The sequence below is a fragment of the Lissotriton vulgaris genome, chromosome 5 (assembly GCF_964263255.1).
Source record: "Lissotriton vulgaris chromosome 5, aLisVul1.2, whole genome shotgun sequence".
In the NCBI taxonomy this organism is placed as follows: Eukaryota; Metazoa; Chordata; class Amphibia; order Caudata; family Salamandridae; genus Lissotriton; species Lissotriton vulgaris.
Window position 1 is genome coordinate 1880924118 of NC_141693.1, and position 22328 is coordinate 1880946445.

The window sequence follows — 22328 nt, forward strand, 5'->3', positions numbered from 1 at the left end:
TCAGCACGCGGAGGCGGCGTCTAAGTACTCAGACGACGTCATAACGGCGCCCACGACGCCGACGACGGACGCGGATTCGCAGACGACGCCTACCGACGCACAAGGGTACTGCTCTGCAAAAATTTCCGGATCCAGTCTGACGCCTGGGGATATTCTAAAGTAAGGAATCTAATACTAACTACTGTTTCTTACAGATATATCGTTACCGAAGGTAAGTAACTTGTTTGTCAGCACCGCAGAGACCCACTAACAGAGTGCCAAGATCTTTGCACCTTCAGACGGCGAGACCAACAACCACAAGGGCCTTTGATGCACAGTGCCCAGTCGACCTATCTACTTTGCACCTGAGCGCCCTGGCCCAGGTTCCTGAGAGCCAGCTGTGGCCCCTTGCTCTCAGGACCTGGAGAACCGGCTGTGACCGCTTGCTCCCAGCCCAAGCCCCCCATTGGGGTCTCTCAGACTTTGTCCCCAAGTTCCTCTTTGCAGCCTGTTCCTGGTGACCCCTCTTTTTTCCACCGGCGTAGCACGCAACGCTACCAACCCGACCAGCACCTTTGCACCAGGACGCCCCATGGCAGTTAGCGAGTAACTGCTGGTGTTAATTTTTACCTTGGCCCCCTAAGTCCCGAAGTAGATACCCAGACACCAAACGCAAATAACTGCATGCAACATATGCCTTTTTTCCCCATAGGAAGGCATTGTTGCGTAAATACGCATTTAAGTGAACATTATACTTCCTTGTAAAAATCTATATTTAAAAAACTATTTACTTGATAACGAACTTCTTGGTATCAAAATTTATATTAAAATTAGTTATATTTCTAAATTGGTTTCATATTTATTCTTGAGTGTGTGCTTCATTTATTGCCTCTGATTGAAACAACTGCATAGCCTAAATGATCAGCCTAACTGCTCGCCCACACTACTGCAGAAGAGAGCCTTTAGTGTGATCATTTTTGCCTCTGTAAACCAATGGGTGTTGCAAGTGAAATTTGAGCAGCTAATGACAAAATATTGATGTTTTGGAGCACACATTTTCATTCTGCAGTATCTTTGCTTGGAACTGTTGCAGAGTCCGCACACATCTTAAGGCTACTGCACAAGGTCAGTTTCTTTTCATCTTAGTTTTCTGTGACATACCTTGCAGGTTCCCAAGATGGCCCTAAGGGCGTGCTTCCTGGCCAAAGTCTGCCTATCTCTGCATCTGCCCCTGACTCAACCTTCATCAGCAAACCTGCAGTACTCCCGCAAAGGAATTCTGCCACAGCACTGTCCGGAGCAAATCACCAAAGACGACCTCCAGGTACTGGGTTTTATGATATGGCGTTGTGTGAAGCTGTCTGTCTAGGGATCAATGCTCCAGGGATAACCTGTTAGAAGGGGGAGTTTCTCACCATGCCCATTTGCTCAGTGCCATTCTGCATGGTTCCCATCAGAAAGCAGTTAAAGCAGGAAAGTACACACACAGTGGTAAAGTAAAACTTCCCAAACACAGAAAATATTTGCTAACAGGCATTTAGTGACATGAATGCTTCCGTTGTGTAGTGCTCATTTCTCAAAAACAGCCTAATTTGCATAATGGGTTATTTTTGCTAATAATGTAGCAGAACTTTCTGTAGTAAACTGACTCTAATTGTTTGTCCCTGCTGCGAAGTGTCTCAATACACCATACAAATGCTTTCTTAAGGACAAAGGGTATTTTTCTTCCAATGGAGTGAGGCATGGGGGCGAATGGATACAAGGACCTACTGGAAACAGTTGATGATTGTGATGACCTGGCAGTAGGTGAGAGTGTTTGTGTAATGGGCAAAGCACCCTAAAATCCACCTTTGAAATCAGAGTAAGAAAGTGATGGACTCTTGAGAATGGATAGACAAACCAATGTGCTTTATTTCTTTAAATAAAATAGTGGCGAGTAACCTGGTACTCATTGCAGCTTCATGGCATACAGTGATTACTCAACCCATTTGTAAACATCTGTTTTAGCCTCGTCATTCAAGAAAATTCCTGGATTCAAGCTCATTATGTTCCTTGGAGTTCAGGTGCACTAGCATCTTGCACAACGCACACCGTCCGTATTCTCATTTTACTCCTGCTGAACTACGGCTTTTTTGGGTTCTTTTCTGGATTCCAAATGTCTCCAGTGGCTCTTCTTTTTCTTCCACTCTTCTCTGTTCGGTCTGTTTATGTGAACTGGCGACCGAGCATCCCTGTGGCTTATTCACTCATCCATGCTCTCACAAAGTTAAAATGCCCCTATTTAAGTCTTCCAAAAGCACCTCCACTGCTTAAGGCATTTGGCTGTGCCATGGCTTCTCCGCAGCCTTAGACACCGTCGCACATTGCATGCTCGCAGCCAGACTTCACGACGCTGGGATACAAGGAGCCGCCCTCAACTGGATCCAATCCTTTCTGTCTGGCAGAACCCAGAGGATCAGAACCCCCCCCCCCCCCTCCCTCCTCTCTGAATCCACAAAGATCAACTGCGTAGTACCCCAAGGATCATCGCTCAGTCCCACGCTCTTCAACATCTACAATGCCCCCTCACCCCCATCGTCAGACAGCATAGGCTCAGCATTGTATCCTTCGCCGACGACACCCAGCTCATCCTCTCACGAGGGATCCAGAAAACACCAGACTCTGCTCCCAGGAAGGAATGAAGGACGTTGCAGCCTGGATGAAGGACAGCTGCTTGAAGCTCAACTCGGAGAAAACAGAGGTCCTCATCCTCAGACCCTACTCCTCAGCCTAGGAAAACACGTGGTGGCCCTACGCCCTCGGGAGTCCACCCAACCCTACAGATCACGCATGAAACCTCGGCCTCATCTTCGACTCCTCCCTCTCTATGACCTGCCAGATCAACTCCGTCACTTCCACCAGTTTCAACTGCCTGCGCAAGACCTTCAAGTGGATCCCCACCCCCCTCCCCCCTCCCCCAATGCAGAAGGACCGTCACCCACACGCTCATAACCAGCAGACTGGACTACTACAAAGCCTTCTACGATGAAATCAACAGGACTCTCACACACAAACTCCAAACCATCCAAAACACCACAGCCAGACTCGTCCTCAGGACTCTGTGTCATGAACACATGACCCAACACCTACGAGACCTCCACTGGCTCCCCGTCGAGGAGGGGGTTACCTTCAAGCTCCTCACCCACACCTACAAATCCCTCCACAACATCGGACCCAAATACCTTAATAAGAAAGTCTCCTTCCAAGTACCCAAGAGGAACCTCCGCTACCTCGCCCTGGCAGAGATCCCCCGCATCCGCAGAAACAGAGCAGGCGGGAGAGCCTTCTCCTACATTGCAGCCAAGACCTGGAACGAGCTCAAAGTGAACATCAGACGCTTCCCGACTCTGCACAAGTTCAGGAGTGACCTCAAGACCTGGCTCTTCCGCTGATCCAGAGCTGCGCCCACCCCCCATTTGCTGCTCCTGGACAGATCCTTATCACAGTCCAAAACTTAAGATAAGTCAGAGAAGCAAAATAAGTTCACGCACACCTCACACCAGCCTCACCACTCTATCTGACCAGTTGCAACAACGTTAACATGCCCCTGTATTTCCTTGTTCTGTACTCCGCATTCTCCTTTTCCTTTTGACTATCATTCCTTCCTCCCCATTCATTCCACTGTGTATTTTCATCTCATTTACACTCTTCCCTTTCTAATTTCTCTAATTTTCTAGCTCACTATCTAGTCTCCTTTTGCAGCTTTTCTCCTCCATATTCCCCTAACTTTCTAATATTTACGTATTTCATATATTTTCTTGCATTTCCTAATCTCTCTTCTTTAAGATGTAATTTCTTTTCATTACTTATTTTTCGACTCCTCACTTTTCAATCTTTGCTTTCTTGATCCCTTATTCTCTTCACTTCATCTTTGTAAGCTTCTTCCCTAATCTTTCCTTCTAATTTCTGATTGTAATCTATTTTGTTCTGTTTTTGTAATTGCTCCTACAGTTTTTTTTTCTCACTCATACTTTCTTCTCACTTGTGGGTAAGAATTCAGGCCTGTAGTTAGGGCGAAAAGAACGTTCGAAGGTAAGATTACTAATATGAATTGTGACAGCCAATTGTCTCATCAGCTGGCAGACAGCAATCCACCAAAAATTAAAATAAGTCATTCTACAAGAGGAGAATTTGCTCCGGCTCCATATGTAGGCAATGGATATATAAATAGTTACTCCTGGTACTTTCATCTACCAAGTACTAAACTCTTGATCCACACATAATGTGAGATGATCCACACATAATTTGAGATAGGCTACAAATCCATCCTCATAAGTAGAGATACTCAGTGCAAAGGAGGCACATGTGTAACCAATTTATGCAAAAAATGGAAATTGACTTGCCTGTAACACTTATTTCGCAGCTTCATGTATGCCATAGATTCACATTGGTACATGGGTACGGAATTGTAGTCTTTTTTTTTTTTTTGGGGCCCAGGTGGGTGTCGACATACCACCATTTGGTGTTCTTCATGACGTCGACGTGCTTCCTCCGGAAGCTCCCACCTTTGGTCGCCATCTTCAGATTCTTTTTTCCGCTGTAGAGTCTGGATCGTCACGGAAGAGTTCAAGAAACTTTTGAAGAAGGAATCAACAAAAATCTGCAAAAAACAGTGAAGATTGGAGAATTCAGCACAGACTACAGGCCAGACAACTGGGACGATGAAGAGGGCAAACACCAAGAACTTCGACATCCAACGGAGAATGCGCACACAGGAGGCCCCCTGAGCGCGGAGATGGACAAAACTCCATTCAAATCCTGCAACAATTGCCACCACAAATACGCTCAGAAGGACCAACACCCAGTTTGCAACCTCTACCTGCCACTCGACCATCGTAGCGAAGACTGCAATGCCTGCTCGGAGTTCACACCCAAGACCTCAGAGTTCGGGAGAGGCAGCGAAGCCGAACTACAACATGCAGGGGCAAGGACCACCCCCATCGCTCCAAGACTTGGGCCTCTCCTGTGGGGAAGAGGACAACATCGCGGAGGGACCAGAAGACTGCACGGTCGTCGAGACCTAGAAGATGTTGGCAAAGGAGGTAAGAGAGTCGTTGACCCCCTACCGACGCTCGAAAGAGTGATGCAAAGTCCGCAAAAGGGGCGCTGCCTTCGAAACTCTCGATGCCCGCAGCAGCCCAGCGGATCTTTTGAAAAGGACTCCCAGCCGGCGAAAACTCTGGAGAAACCTAGGTCGTCGAAGACCAGTCTTGAAAAGGACGCCAGGGAAAAAAGAGTTAAAGGCGACTTCGAGGCCCATGACCACAAAACGAAGTGCCGGAGCGCTCAACGCCGATTAGGCTGCCGAGATGGAGAAAAAGAGGAGAAAGCTCGAGGCCGAAATGGCAAACATCCATCAGCGAAAGAAGGATTTCGAGGACCGGATGAGCCAGTACACCATCCCTACGAGGCCCGCAGCCGAAGCAGAGCTCGAAGAGAGGGTCGAGGACCCATATCTGCAGAAAACGCAGGTTCTCTTTCAGGGGATCCTCATCAATAGTCATAAGCACTGAATATTCCCGCCCATGTGCGGGGACCCCGGAAATAATATAAAAAATTATATATGGAAATCATATATATCTAGCTCCACATATATGTATGTACATATATAATTTTTTCTCACACCAATGCAGCCCCAAAACTGAGGCTAATCAATGCAATTACCCATAAAGAGACTGTATTTGCAAGCATATAAAAACACACATTAGGTCAAATAGTACTTGAACCCTGTGTTTTAATGAGCAAAAAACTCATATTTCCTGAAAATTGCAAATAAACTAGACTTTGTTAGCCCACAGGCTGCATTGTAAAACAATAGCATAGAAAATTAAAGCATTTTCAACAAAAACTGGCACCGTGCCTTTAAGGTAGCCATGACCCCTGGCTTCCCATCATGCCTCAGGGGCGACAGGCCAGTTGTTCTTTCCGGCTCCTTCAGTCAGGACCCTGGTTTTACAGCTCTTACCTTTTTTGAATTTCTGTCAAAAATGTCTTCATATTCTTAAGATTGTTTACCTTCGCTCGAAGTCGAGACACTCTTTGTCGACGCCTCGTCACCGGCGTTCGGCTTCGAAGCAAGGCGCTCCGTCTACGTCACAACGACTTACGTCTTCGAGTCATAGATCTCCGCCAAGGATGGCTCATCAATTCTCAACATCAGCGCAAAAGACACCTGCAGGAATGACGTCGAGTTTGACCACTCCGTCGCCGGGTCACCGGCCACCGTTTCAGCAGAGGTCTCCAAAGACCACGTCGAGAAAGGAAGCGTCAATGGCGTCTGGGAGGCGTTCTAAGTCAAAGGAACTTCCTCCTGTGCGCTCGAGCCCCCCTTCAGGACATTCTCCATCAGGACATTCTCCATCAAGACAACAGGCATCACAGAGTCGCTCCAGATCTCACTCTAGGTGCCGTCTAGAGAGGCCTCTCTTCCAGTGAGCCTATCGTCCTCTTCCTCAGGCTCTCATATCTCTCACCGTGGATCAACATCTAGATCCCTGGAGGTGGTAATTTATTCTTCTGACAGTGCTGTGTCAGGTCATTCTCCAGCTCGATCACGGCATGAAGAGGTGAACCCATCCCCTCCAGCACGTTCTCCTGAGAGGAGAGACAGACAGAAATCGCCTTCCATCAGGTTTTCACCTAGATGGTACAGGCCATTACACCACCGGGCTCCCGACAAAGATACAGCAGCCCGGTTAAAGCAGCGGACGGATCGGGATCGACCTCCTTCCAGGCCCAGAGAACGTACGCGCCCCCCAGTGCGCTCAAGCAGACGGAGATCCAGTTCAAGGAGCAGTAGAAGAGAACATAAATCTCCTACTTCTTCGTCCTCTCATACTCGATCGCAGAGGGATTATTCTCCGACACTGACCGATAGCCCACCGTCGAGGATCTTTCCAGTGGACGACATCTTCACGTTCCAGGACATTTTAGGCAGAGGGGCACTTAAGCTGGGGATTCCCATGACAGCTCCCCAGACCAAGTCTTCAGTGATTTTCGAGACCTTGCATCACAAGTCAGCTGCCAAACCTCTGCTTCCCTTGGTTCCGGGTATAATAGAACCAGTCATGGACGTATTCCTCACGCCGGCAACCGTCCCAGCTAGTATTTTCAAAAAATACCGTTCTCCAGAGGAGGATCCACTCTTGCTCAGAGCCGACCAACCCCCTCCCCCCCCCCCCCCCCCCCCCCCCCCCCTGGATTCAGTGATCGCATCGGCGAGAGACTCCTGCCGCGGCCTCTTCCTCCACTGTGCTTTCAGACAAGGAGAGCAAGACGCTAGACTACTGGGGACGAAAGGTATGCAGCACCTCTGCCTCCTTCCTGAAGGTGGCCAATGCGGGATCGCTATTGGAGCACTACGATAGATCCCTGTGGAATTCCCTGCAGCGCTTTATTGAGATGCTCCCTCAAGAGGATCGCAGGGATTTTGAGGAGATCCTTACGGAGGGCAGTCAGGTCTCCAATCAAATCATTAGCGTGGCAGCAGACGGAGCTACCCTTTCGACACAAGGCTACGCGCACTGGGTGTGCGCGAGACAGTCTTCTTCGTTGCGTTTTACCGCCTTAAAGCCAGAAGCTCAGTCCTGCATCATGAACCTGCCTTTCTCTGGGTCATCTTTATTCGGTTCACACACTGATGAAGAAATGCAGCGTATGAAGACAGAATTAGACACTCTGAAGGCCGTTGGGCTGGAAAAGAAGAAATCTTTTCAACAGATGGTTCAAACCCCGCAGTGGCAGAATGGTCAAGACCAACAGGGGCAGCAAAAAGCCCAATACAGAGGCAAGAGACGGAGGAAATCAGCATCAAGGGAACAATTCCAACAGGACGCAATCCAAGCCAGGAGTTCTTTCTTCCCCCAGCGCCGTTGGCCACTCCAGTGGGGGGAACCATTGCACATCCTATAGAAGAATGACGAGCAATTACCAACGATCGCTGGATGTTAGCTAGGCTTCAACACTTTTAACATCATCGCCCCTCTGTCCCTCCAATGCCAACATCAGGTCATCAGTTAACACTCCTGCAAAAAGAGGTGGCCCCTCTTCTCACAAAGTCAGCCATCGAGACGGTACCAACATCTCAAAGAGGGGAAGGAGTTTATTCAAGATACTTCCTGGTCAAGAAAAAGGGCCAGAAAGCGGAGTACAGACCCATTCTGGACTTGCGAATGCTCAATCTTTATATCAGAAAAGAAAAGTTTTGCATGTTGGCGCTTCATCAAATATATCCACATCTTAGGCAGGGGGCTTGGATGTGTTCACTGGACCTACAAGATGCATATTTTCATGTCCCAATATCTCACAGTCTCAGGAAATTTCTCCAGTTCCGGTTGGGGACCTCTCACTACCAGTTCAAAGTTCTCCCATTCGGGTTGAAGTCAGCCCCCGAGTGTTCACGAAGTGCATCGCGGTGGTAGCAGCTGCTTTACGCCGCAGGGGTGTCTTCGTGTACCCATATCTGGACAACTGGCTGTTGAAGGGTCCTTCCCCAGACAGTGTAAGGAACCACTTCCAGAGCTCCTTCGATCTATGCGACCGCTGGGTCTACATGTGAATTTCAACAAGTCAACTTCACAACCAACGCAGAAAATACATTTCCTAGGAGCTTTGCTAGATTCCGAAGCAGGAAAAGTGTTTCCTTCGGAGGAGGGACAGTGTTCCATCACTCAAAAATGCCAGCTGGTTTTGCAGAACAAGGATCTGACAGTGCGAAGGATTGCCTCCCTGCTAGGGTTGATGGCATCCTGCATTTTTCTGGTTCCCAATGCAAGACTACAGATGCGCCCTCTCCAGCAGGATCTGGAGGACAAGTGGGACCAGCAGTCAGATCGCTGGGACGACAAAATAACTTTGTCAAACACAGCGCGAGCGTCCATACCTTATATGGATGAAAAGGCGGAATATGCAAGTCGGAATTCCCTTTCATCAGTCTCCACCTAGACAGACGCTAATCACAGATGCCTCTCTACAGGCTGGAGGGCACACATCGGTCCCCTCCAGACGCAAGGTTTATGGTCTCCCAAAGAGAAATCCTATCACATTAACATGTTGGAGCTGCGGGCAGTACATCTAGCCCTCAAAGCATTCCTTCCCTCTATCCAAACATCAACAGTGTTAGTACATTGTGGTGGTGTTGTCCTTTTATACTACTTGAACAAACAGGGAGGAACACGCTCCTGCACCCTTTCCCTGGAGGCACAAAATCTGTGGCATTTTCTCCTGGCTCGGAATCTGTCAATCACAGCAGTCCACCTCTCAGGAGAATAGAACGTGAGAGCGGACGCTCTAAGTCGGCACTTCGAAGACAGAGAGGACTGGGTTCTCAACGATGAGGATGTCTAAGACATTTTCCAGGCATGGGGTCGTCCCGCCATTGATCTTTTCGCGGATGACGAAAACACCAAATGCTGAGACTTCGCCTCAAGATTCCACCGCCCAGGATCGAAAGGCAATGCCCTTTTGATAGACTGGTCAGGGGAATTTGTGTACGCCTTTCCACCCCTTCCGCTGATCCCGAAGGTGGTGAGCAAGCTAGCTCACTCGTACACAATGATGTTTCTCATTGCCCCCGACTGGCCGAGGCAGTGGTGGTACACGGACCTTCTACATCTGTCGGAGTGTCCTCACAGGAGGTTGCCGTGCAGGCCGGACCTGCTATCAAAGATGAACGGGATGATTTATCATCCCAGCCTTCCGTCACTGAACTTGGCAGCATGGCTCCTGAAATCATAAAATACGGCCACCTAGGACTGCCACAGGACTGCATGTCCATTTTGAAAGAAGCAAGATGTCCATCCACAAGGCATTCCTATGCATGCAAGTGGAAGCGCTTCTACATGTTGTGTATGCAGAACAATTGTCATATTATCAAGGGTCAGGAAGAGGTTATTCTCCCTTACTTATCTGGCTAAAGCAGGGTTGAAGTTTAATTCCATTAAGGTGCATTTAGCAGCTATAACAGCTTATAGGCGCTCACCTTCCCAGCCCTCTTTTTTCCAGTTGCAAGCTGTGAAAGATTTTCTGCAGGGTTTGAAAAAGGTCTACCCTCCGTCACCCCCCTGGGAGTTGAACCTGGTGCTATCGAAATTGATGGGTCCTCCTTTCGAGCCCATTCATAAAGCAACCTTGCTGCATGTTTCTTGGAAGGCTGCTTTGTTGGTCTCGATCACGTCCGCTCGCAGGGTGAGTGAGATTCAGGCTCTCTTCAAAAGGGCCATATACAGTGTTCCATTTGAATAGGGTGGTGTTGGGAACACATCCCTCTTTTCTGCCTAAGGTGGTGTCAGATTTCCATGTGACCAGACCATCTCTCTAACCACCTTCTTTCCCAATCCCTCCACTCCAGCTGAGAGGGTCTTGCATTCTTTGGACCTGAAAAGGGTTTTAAAATGTTATCTAGATCGGTCCAAGTCCATTAGAAAATCTGATCAATTGTTTGTTAACTATGGGTCAATCAGATCTGGTTTTGCAGCTTCGAAACATTCCATCTCCAGGTGGATTGTTCCATGTATCAAACTTGCTTACCAATTGGCGCAGAAGACACTGGGGGTTTTCTCCCAAAGTGCATTCCACTAGATGAAAAGCGGCCACTACAGCTTTTCTTCATAATGTGCCCATGTCTGAGATTTGTAAGGCGGCGACCTGGAGGTCCGCCTATACATTTACCAGACACTACTGTCTAGATTCAGACACCAGAGCAGATACCCAAGTAGGCCAGGCCTCCTTGAGGAATCTGTTTAACAGCTGATTTCAGCTGTCACCTTTTTCTTGGGTCATGTTTTTCTCATTTACCTGCAGGTGGTTGATGGGCTTGCTATTCTATGCAGTGCTTATGACTATTGATGAGGATCCCCTGGAAGAGAAGGATACGTTACTTACCTGTAATCCTAGTTCTCTTCCAGGGGTATCCTCATCAAAGTCATAAGCAACCCACCTCCCCAGGTAAATGAGATGAGGTCAAAGTGTTAATGAAATTGTTGTCGAGCCCTGACTCTCAGGGTTATGCAAAGAACAACTGACCTAACTGTCACCCCTGAGGCATGATGGGAAGCCAGGGGTCATGGGTGCCTTAAAGGAACAGTGCCAGTTTTTGTTGAAAATGCTTTCTTTTTCTATGCTATTGTTTTACAATGCAGCCTGTGGGCTAACAATGTCTAGATTGTTTGCAGTTTTCAGGAAATATGAGTTTTTTGCTTATTAAAACACAGAGTTCAATTACTATTTGACCTAATGTGTGTTTTTATATGCTTGCAAATACAGTCTCTTTATGGGTAATTACATTGTTTAGCCTTGGGCTGCATTGGTGTGGGAAAAAATGATATATGTACATACATATATGTGGAGCTAGATATATATGATTTCAGTATATCATTTTTTATATTATTTCCGGGGTCCCCGCACATGGGCGGTAATATTCAGTGCTTATGACTTTGATGAGGATACCCCTGCAAGAGAACTAGGATTACAGGTAAGTAATTTATCCATCCAGCCGAAGAACAGGAGGAAGAGGGCCTAGATTATTTCAAGGCAGAAGGTGAAGAGGATCAACAGACATACCAGGACGGCAGGATCTCCACGCCGAAAACCCAGAAGAGGGTGTAGAATCATATCCGTTGAGGCCTTTGCCACCAGACGACATTGACATATACAATATGGGCATAAAGAACGCCGCAGCCACTTATGTAGTAAAGCTAGATTAGGAAAAGCCCAAAGCTTGTTTTCTCCTGGAAACTCTGGTCCCTGCACAGACTAGAAGCCAATTTCTACCCATGCTCCCAAGTGTGCTGGACCAGGGCAGGGAGGCCTTCAGGGAGCCAGCTGCATGTAAGTCATTGACTCCAAGGACAGAAAAGAAATATAAACATTCCTTGCAAGACCCAGCATATATTCAGGGGTCAGTACCTGCTGACTCAATAATAGCATCGACAGCTAGGAAGAGGGCCAACATACCCACTAACTCCGGACCACCTCCAGACAAAGAGAGCAGGAGGATGGATCTCACAGGAAGGAAGATGGAGGAGTGCAGCAATTCAATGGCGGATCGCCAATTCAAATGCCTTATCATGCCTACCAGCATTGGGAGGAAGTTTGCCAACTGCTCAAACATCTCCAGGAGCAGTACCACCAGTGGGCACACCACCTCATGGAAGAAGGCAGGAACATGGCCTCAAATCGGCCCTAGACGCAGCTGACACATCCAGTAGGCAGATGATGATTGGGATTACAGAGTGAAGGCATGCTTGGCTAAGGATCTCGGGCTTCAAGCCAGAAGTTCAAAATAACATCCTGAATACACCCTTCAATGGAGAACAACTGTTCGGCACTCCGGTTCACGAAAAACGTACGCAGCTTAAAATGGACTATGAAACAGCAAGGTCTATAAGTCCCCACACTAGCAACAACTCTGGGTGGGGGGAAAAACAAGAAAAAAATGCAACCAAACGTTCAACAGCAAACAGTACCTCGAACACTCAACACCAGTGTCGGGAAGAATAAGAGACTTAATACAGGAATGGAGGAAGGTCACATTGGATAAATGGATACTAAACATCATACAATACGGATACTGTATAGAGTTAGAAAGACAACCTCCAAACAGAAAACCAAGAAGGAAGGAAGGCTCACTCAGCAAAGGAGCTCTCGCAGCTAGAGACCCAAGAATTGCTCAGCATGGAGGCAATCGAGGTGGTACCGCAGAACCAAAGGAACAAGGGGGTTTACTCCACTTACTTCCTGGTGCCAAAGGTGGACGAAATGCTAAGACCTATGCTCGATCTAAGGTTCCTGAGCAAATTCATAAGGACTCAAAGATTCAAGATGACCTACCTACAAGAGGTAATACCACAAATACAGCAAGGAGACTTCATGGCTACTATAGATTTAAAGAACGCACACTTACACATCCCCATCAACCACAAACACAAGCGCCTACTAAGGTTTGTGATCAACCAAAACCACTACCAGTTCACAGTACTGGCATTCGGGCTGAAATCCGCACCAAGCGTGTTTACAAAATGCCTAGCAGCTGTCGTAGCACACCCACGAAGGCAAGGGATACACGTAAACCCCTATTTAGAAGACTGGCTTGTACAAACAATGCAGACTGCACATCCAGCGGGTCATATTAACACTGACAAGATTGGGCTTCTCGATTCATTGGGAGAAATCGTCAACAGAACCAGAACAAATCAAGATATTCTCAGGGGTGGAGATAGACACCATACAGGCCAAAGTGTTCCCTAGCAGGAAAAGAACATTGGCGTTACTGAAGGAAACACGTCATTACCGCAAGGGGCAACTTCTGACAGTGAGGACGGTGAGCAAGCTAATGGGAATGATGGCGTCATGCATTCACCTAGTCCAAAATATTCGACTAAACAAGGCCATTCCAGGAATGGATACAGCAGCAATGGTCACAGGCAACTGGGTGTTGGGAAGAGATAGTGGTTGTCACACACGCAGTGCCTCAAGAAATAGCGTGGTGGAACAATCAAAACATATCACAGGGGAAACCATTCACACAACCAACTCCAACAGTGACCATCACGACGGACGACTCCCAGATGGGGTGGGGCACTCATATGTACAAGCTCAAGGTGAGAGGACTATGGTTGCAACAGGATGCGGTCAAACACATCAATTACCTGGAACTAAAAACAGTGTTCCTAGCCCTAAAAGCTTTTCAGAAGCAGCTGTACGGAAACAGGGTGTTAATCCAAACACACAACACCACGACCATGTTCTACATCAAGCTGGTAGGAACACACTCAGTAGCGCTATTGAGGCTAGCACAGGAGATATGGACATGGGCCATCCCACTAAGGATAGACCTACTAGCAATACATCTCCAAGGGAAGGACAACGTGGAGGCAGACTGGCTCAGTAGGCAGACGTCCGCATCCCTTGAATGGGAGATCAACCAACAGGAATTATAGAGAGTATTCCGGAAGTGGGGTACACCGCAAATAGACCTACTTGCAGCACACCAAAATGCAAAATGCCAACACTCCGCATCCAGACAACCAGACCATCGGACACAAGGGAATGCGCTATGGATGAGTTGGTCAAAGACATTTGCATACGCTTTTTCCCCGATCCCACTGATACACAGGTTACTCAGCAAATGCAGGATCAGCAACATGTCGCTGATGCGAATAGCACCTCAGTGGGCCAGACAGTCATGGTTCTCGCAAACTGTGGAGATGGCGCAGGCACTCGCACACAAATTCTCAAACAGAAAAGACCTGTTAACAATGCAGACCGTAAGGGTGTTACACCTAGAGCCATAGAGCCTCATCCTGGTGGCATGGCTCCTGAAGACCTAGAGTTTGCACACCTCAAACTGCCGGTGAGCACAATGGCAGTACTCTGGGAGGCAAAAAGGCCTGCCACGAGAAATGCTATGTAGGAAAGTGGAGGAGATTCTCAGAATGGTGCATTAGAGAAAAATTTCAAAATGAAATCACAAGGGAATCAACGGTGCTAAAATACTTTACACTTAGCGGCAATTGTGGCTTACACTAGAGAAGAAACAGGGAAAGGTTTCTTCACTTCCCAGATTGTGAAAAGATTTCTAGAAGGGGCGAAGAGGATTGCACCCCCAAACAGAATGCCAGTACCAGCATGGAACCTCAACCTAGTGCTGACCCAATTGATGAATGGCAACAGTGAGGGTTCTGGCTAAAGCAGTAAGGCTGTGCCAATAAGACAATCAACAAAGAAATGCCAGTACTGTATTTGAGTTCAATATTTTGATAAATTGAGTAACAATCCTCAATTTAATAAGACCAATAAATCAGTCTGTAAACTTATGATTAATTCTTTTTATTTTTGAATTTCTTTTATGTGTTTTGTTTTCTTGAGTTTGAGCAAAGTATTTTTAAACGAACAGTTTTTTACAAAAGAAGAGACTCATAAAGTGCATACAAAGACCTTCAATTATATACAAAACCAACAAAAACAGTTAATCAACTCTAATCCTATATATATTGTTTTGCAACGCATTTAGAGGAGACATTAAACATTCAAAAGGACTCCACTTAGTACACTTAAAGACACAGACACACAAGACAAGACACTTTTGACAATGGTATGACAAGGATTCACCGTTCCTAAAGAAAAATGTAAGCGCCCTGTTTTCAATAAAGTTTCCGTTGAAACAGGTGCGGATACTGGTGTTTAGTACAAATTCTTTTTAGACTTGTTTTATACAATAGACCATCTAATAATTCAATTTTATCAGTTCTAGTCATAGGAAGATTGGTCTAATGAAAGGACGATGAGTTTTCAAAGGGGCAGCGGTCGACGCGTTTCGAATCCCTTATGTGGCAGGGATTCTCATCAGGACCATGTGGACTCAATCTAAAAGTAAATCAATAAACATTCTGTCAGTCTTACTGGGTGACACTCAGCTTCTAAACAGTCATACATTCTCTCAGATCGTACCTGTATATTAGATTACAGCGGTCTGTCTCCCAAGAGATGGAATGCTCATACAGCTGTAATGTAAATGAGCATGGTTAGGATAATTATGCCAAAGAAGTCAATCAAATGGATGAAGGACACCAATCTATGTACTTGCATAAATCGGCAGTTTGGCCGCGTGGTCAGCTTATATTCACTTTCTTCTGACGATTCTAAAAGCAAAGGACAAAGTCTCTTTTAGCTTTAGCACTGTAAATGCGCATTGGGCATTTAAATTACACGTGTGGGCATTGGGGTGCTCAATGGTGAGCGTTTATTTATAGCGTGCAAGGATCGTGTCTCAGAAGAAATGGGGAATCGATTTTAAGATGCGTGTGGAGAGGGGGGGCATGCAGAGCTTGTGAATGCACATGCAGGCTTTTTTGGCGCTCGGTGGTGAGCATATTTAAATTTCGTGCCAAGGTCGTGGGGGAATTCAGTTGAAAGTAAGCGTTTGGGGCTGAATAACTAAAACGCATACACTTCCGAGGTCCGCATTCAATGGCGGGATGCAAAGTTTGACTTTCCGAGTTCGTCCGGTTATTTTTTTTAAAAACCCGGTTCCGCATAGAGTTTCATTTTGGCACAGTGAATGCGCATGTAAGCGTTTTGAGCATTTGTGGCATTTAAGACGCTCAGTGATGAGCGTTAGTAAATTGCGTTCCAAAATCGTATCACGGAGGGAGCGAGGGTGCAATGAGTTGTTTTAGGATTAAGTAACTAAAAAAATATATATATATACACCTCAGAGGTCCGCTGATAACGTTGGCATGCAAAGTTTTGGTTTCCTAGTGAGTCCGGTTTTATGAAGTATCGTTGCGCATAGGGGAATCTTACCGGTGTTGGTAGTTCGAATCTCCTCCATTCGCATCCTTGTCAATTACTGAGGCGCGTGAGTAATGGTTCCGGTTGACCCGGATATTAAAATGGATCCGCTGCTGGGGTTGATGGGATTTGAAGTTTTATCTGCTTAGATTGATGGAATTTGTAGTTTGTGAACCGAGGAGGCAGTGTTTGTGCAAAATATTTGCTTTGTCCTTTATCTGTAGCATGTTTAGCGTGACGCATTTCAGGTGGATTGAGAGCATTCACAATTTTTCAGTGTCTTGAGGAGTTGATATGCTATTTCGGTGACACTGTCACTTATTTGAGTCAGACAAGTGAGGGGTCATTTAGAAGGTGTCAAGAAGTATGTGAATATACTAGCTTCATGGGAGGACAGACCTTTTTGTTTATAGGTTATAAAGTTCCGACATTTCATTTAAGCCACGAGTGACTGAGTTGAATTTCAGGATCAACATAGCTTCTCGCTGTTTAAGTTTGGCCTCCAAATCTCCACCCCTCTGGTCATGCTCTAATTTCGAGATGACAGTCCATTTGAAATCGAGGTCACCATGCGACTCATCGATCCAATGTTGTACAAGGGGTGCTGTGATAATTTTTCTCTTTATTCGTGATTTGTGTTGAGAGATTCTCTGTCTGATTTCCTGATTAGTTTTTCCTATGTACAATTTTACGCATGGGCATAGAATGGCGTAGATCAAATTCTTGGATTTACAATTTGTGAAAGCATTATGCTTCCATGAGATTCCTTCATGTTGAAAAACATTCCCTTCAATTGTCGAGTTACAGCACAAGCATGTGCCGCACTTTTTGTGTCCTGTGACGGGTGGTAAGTTGACAAACTCCCGTATTGTGGGTGCCTTCTTGGTAGGGACGGCTGCTCTGATTATTTGGTTCGCAATGCTCTTATCCTTTTTAAAGGCAAAAAGTGGTTTGGCGTTTAATTGTGTGTCAACATCTTTTATCAGATGCCAGTTTTGATTGATGGTCTTTTTGAGAAAGTTAGATGAAGCTCCGAATGTGGTGACACACACTGTGTGCTCCAACTTTTTCTTCTCAGTCTTCCTTAGTAATTCTTCTCGTGGTGTCCACCATTCGCGTTTTATTGCTTGTTTGACCAATTTGGATGGATACCCGCGATCCAATAGTCTCTCTGAGAGTATGTTGGCATGATACATGTACTCATCTTTGAATGAACAATTTCGGCGTATACGGAGAAATTGGCCTATTGGTAAATTTTCTTTCAAGCTGCGCGGGTGATTACTTGAAAAATCTAAGGATTTATTCCGGTCAGTCTCTTTTCTAAAAAGAGTGGTCACTAACTGTCCATTTGTACAATAGACTTCCACATCAAGGAAAGAAAGTCTTGTAGATGATGACTGAATGCTGAACTTGATATCCCTTGTGCGATTGTTTAGCCATCCATGGAAATCAGCTAGTTGTTCCGTTGTGCCTGACCATGTGAAAAAAATGTCGTCAATGAAACGCACCCACCCCCCTATCCATTGAGAGAAGGGGTTGTTGTTATGTACGTGTCTGTCTTCGTATTCACTCATGAAAAGAATGGCAAGCTCAGGGGCAAAGGGGCAGCCCATGGCTACTCCCTTTATTTGTAGGAAGAAGTCCTCATGGAATTTAAAGTAATTTTTAGTCAACGCCATTCTAGCCAGTTTTAGAATAAAGTCCGTAGGAATCCTTGCTGGTCGATCTCTTTTGTCCAAAACGATTTCCACCACTTCCAGAGCCTGGTCTTGGGGGATTTGAGTATATAGTGAAACTATATCCATGCTGACTAATAAATCCCGGCCTTCAGTGAATGGTAGTGGTTTTAATTTGCACAGAAAATCCGATGTGTCTCTCAAGAAGGATTTGACTGTCAATGTGAACGGTTTTAGGAAAAAGTCAATAAACTTGGAAATGGGTTCAAAAAGTGAATCACACCCTGATATTATGGGGCGTCCTGGCGGAGATTTGACATTCTTATGTACCTTTGGGAGTACATAGAACAAGGGAGTTCTTGGGTGTTTATTAACCAGATAGTTGAACTCTTGTTTGCCCAGAAATCCTTGGTCAAAACCATCCTGCAATATTTTTTCAAGTTCTCTCTGAAATTCAGTTGTTGGATCAGATCGTATTTTCCGATAACATTCTATGTCAAGTAGCTGTCGATTGGCTTCCGCTATGTATTCATTGGTTCCCCAAATAACAATCGAGCCGCCTTTATCGGCTTGCTTGACTATAATATTGTCATCATTTCTCAAAGAAAAGAGTGCATCTTTTTCTTTTTTGGACAGATTGTGTTTGATGAAAGGTTTATTCTTTTTTTCTTCCATTGCAATAGCTGACAATACAGTTTTCTCAAAATATATCACTTCTTTAGGTGTTTTGAAGGCTGGTGGACAAAAGGTAGATTTCTTCCTTAAACCCGTGGTTTCCGTTTGCGACATTATTTCTTTGCCAGAAAAAAATGCAATCAGGCGAATTTTTCTGCAAAATTCAATGAATTCAAGCTATGTTATACAATGTTATGTTATACAAAGGTTTTATATAGCGTGCGGCTACTCAGAAGAGTGTCCCGACGCTTTGAATTGCACACTAATCTCATAACACAACAGGGAAAGTAAACAAAAACAGAAGAAAAGGAAACCTAATAGGGCCCGAAACTAAGAGGTGAAAAGCCAGGTTTTAAGCCCCTTCCTGAAGGCCAACAAGTTAGGAGTGCTGCGCAGGGACACAGGCAGTTTGTTCCACAACTGAGGCGCTAGTAATTTAAAAGAGCGGCCACCGATGCGAGCTCTCTTCACGCGGGGCACTGCAGCAAGAGACAAGGCTTCAGACCTGAGCGACCTAGCAGGAAGGTAGAAGGACAGCCTTTTCTGAAGATATCTAGCTCCGGAGGCGTGCAAGGCTTTGTGTGCCAGGGTAAGAGTCTTAAAAATTATCCGCTTCCGGACAGGTAGCCAGTGCAAAGCCTCCAGGAGGCCCGAGGCTCTGGCACGGCGAGATAGTCCAAAGATGGCACGTGCCGCCGAATTCTGGACAACCTGTAACCGTTGGAGCAGGTATTCTGGCAGGCCGAGATAGAGGACGTTGGAATAGTCTATTCTCGAGCCTATAATCGCCTGCACCGTGATCTTCCTGTGTTCCTCCGATAGCAGGGGAAGGAACTTGCGAAGCATCCGGAGTAGGCCAAAGCAGGTGCCAGTGAGACCGATTACCTGCGAGCGTAGTGTGAGGCCATTGTCGATCTTAATCCCGAGGTTTTTAGCCACCTGGGACGAACTTGCTGGTGGAAACATGTTCTCAGGCCACCACACTTTCCAGTCCGGGTCCGAACTGCACCCAAAAAAGAGGACCTCGGATTTATCCGAGTTGCACTTGAGGCTGTTATGATGGAACCACTGAAACACAGCCTCAAGGCAACCCTGGATCCTACCTCCATCGAAGCTTTAGTCTAACAAAGTCCTGGGGTTCTGTAGGGACAAACGTGAGTCCCTTTTCCAATACACTTAATTCCGATGACGATAGAGCTCTGTTAGAGAGATTGATTACAGACGAAGTCCCTAATTTTTGTAATTTTGTCGCCTCGTCGACATCTCCCATGGCTGATTGTATCTTGTTTTGCCGCGCGGTTTGGGTTGGCCTTGATCTAAAAAAGGCTGTTGTTGCTGTTGTTGTTTATTTTGTTGAAAGTTTTGTTGGTATTGTTGTTGTTGATAACCTCCCCGCCGATTGAATTGGGGTCTATATGTCCCAGGTTCAGAGTCACTTCCTCCTGATGATGATGTGTCAGAGAAAGTTAGATATTTTGTTCGGGATCTACCTTGATTGTCCGATAAGAAGCGTCTCGCTTCTGGGCGAGAGTAAAAATCCTGTTGCAAATAAGGATAGGTCTTTTCAAAAGAAAAATTCCGTTTGTCTCTGTCGAAGTTGTTCTCTTTCTGTTGCACCGTGTAATCCTTGAATTCTAGGATTTCCTTTTCAACTTTTTCAAGAAGATTTTTAGAGTCTTGAATCAATGGATTGGCTTTAATTTCCGTTTCCAATTTTTCAATCTCCTCCAATTGTGCTATAGATAATCTTTGTGCCGTTTCAATTGTTAAAACCATTAAGTCTCTGCTGCATATATAACTAAATCCTTTTTTGTATATATCGTCTTCCGTGAAAATTACGGGGATGTTTTTGACAATCAAACCTGTTGGTATAGTGCCTGACCTAAGGTGTTGGAGAAGATAGTGGCCGTGTAAATCCGTCCGGATTTGTTTTTTCTTTAACCTAATTAATTTATCTGATTCATTGTTTGTTTGTGCGGTACTACTGAGAGTAGCGGAACCGAAAGAAGGAGGATTTTTTAGGAGATTTTTTATGTGATCTTCGCTGTATGCGAAGGTTTGTTCTTCTGACATATTAGATTTACAATCTAGTTGCTAGGGGAATCAACAGTCATGCAGCAACCACTCCAAATAACTCATTCACACACATGCACTAACAACTCGTGTTCACAATCCAACTTAAATATTCAAAGGGGGAGGAGAGAGGGGGGCTCAGACTGGAGGAGGAATCCAACAGTGAACCAAAACAACCGGTGTTTAAATAATCAGAGCTTAAACAGCAGTTTAAAGAACCTCGCGGGTGTGCACCCGCTATTATAAGTGGCAACAGTGAGGGTTCTAGCTAAAGCAGTAAGGCTGTGCCAATAAGACAATCAACAAAGAAATGCCAGTACTGTATTTGAGTTCAATATTTTGATACACAAACTGGACGCCAGGAGGGCGGTGATGCACTATAAAGAAAGGACAAAGGGGTGCAGACAGACAAAGCAACTCTTTGTTTCCTTCACAAGCAGTTATTCGGGACAACCAGTTCCCAAAAATACCATTGCAGGATGGATTGCACAAACCATTCACCTATGCCACAAGCAAGCTCTGCAAGAATTACAAGGAGCAGCTCATGCTCACTCAAACAAGGAAGAAGGGAGCTACAGTTGCGTTTCTATCTAACACACCAATTCAAGACATTTGCCAAGCTGCAACATGGTCTTCAGTGCACACGTTCACTAAGCACTACGGTGTGGATATCCAAATGAACAAAGAAGCGCAAGTGGGATAGAAGGTCTTAAAACACATATTCAGTAACCAGTGCTCGCTCATCTTCCACCCAGCCACCACAATAAAGACAAACCGCTACAAAGTCTATGCACAGCGTAGTGAATCTAGAAAGATTCACACTGCAAAACATATAGTTTCTTACATTTCGGTGTAGTTTTGCAGCTTGAAGACTTTCTGGATTCACTAGCGAACCCACCCTCCTCCGCCAGAAAGATGAGACAGGAGGAAGGGGATTAAAGATGAACAAGACTCCCATGTCTTGGTCTCCGTTGACCTGGCTAAAGCCTTTGATACGGTGCATTGGGGTTATCTGAAGCATGTCCTATTAAAGATGGGATTTGGTCCGAGTTTTCGCGACTGGATCCGGGTGCTCTATGGAGCACCCCGGGCTAGGGTGCGCCTGGGGTCGGCCCGCTCTGAGGAGTGGCCACTGGGGAGGGGTACTCGGCAGGGTTGCCCCCTGTCCCCCCTCCTATTCGCTCTCGCAATCGAGCCCCTGGCCGTATCTGCCCGCAGGGAGCTGCATGACTGGGGTATCGTGGTGGGGGACACTACTAATGTCATCTCCCTCTACGCCGATGATGCACTATTCTACCTGACCTCCCCGCTGGAGGCTCTCCCCGCTTTACTGCGGCTTTTGGACCGCTTTGGCGCGGCCTCTGGGCTCCGCATGAATGTCAATAAGTCCCTGGTGTTCCCACTGACTCCTACCATTCCCGATTTAGACGCGGATTCTCGCTACCTGGGCCTCCGGTGTGAACGCGTGGCGTTCCGGTACCTGGGTATTCAGGTGGCCGCCTCCGACGACGCTCTCTTGACTCATAATATCGACAAAATACTTGCTGGCCTCCGGAAGTCCATTGATTTTTGGAATACGCTCCCGCTCTCCCTCAT

General features: G+C 46.2%; 1 protein-coding gene across 9 annotated transcripts in view; it reads left to right on the forward strand.

Moving 5' to 3' along the window:
• The window catches only part of LOC147717616 (uncharacterized), a 392319-nt gene that overhangs the window by 295127 nt on the left and 74864 nt on the right, over positions 1 to 22328 (forward strand). For all 9 annotated transcript variants that reach the window (XM_086924400.1, XM_086924404.1, XM_086924399.1 and 6 more), the window contains one exon: positions 1148 to 1303. In XM_086924400.1, coding sequence (XP_086780526.1) covers positions 1148 to 1303 — 156 coding nt within the window. The remainder of the gene's footprint in view (positions 1 to 1147; positions 1304 to 22328) is intronic.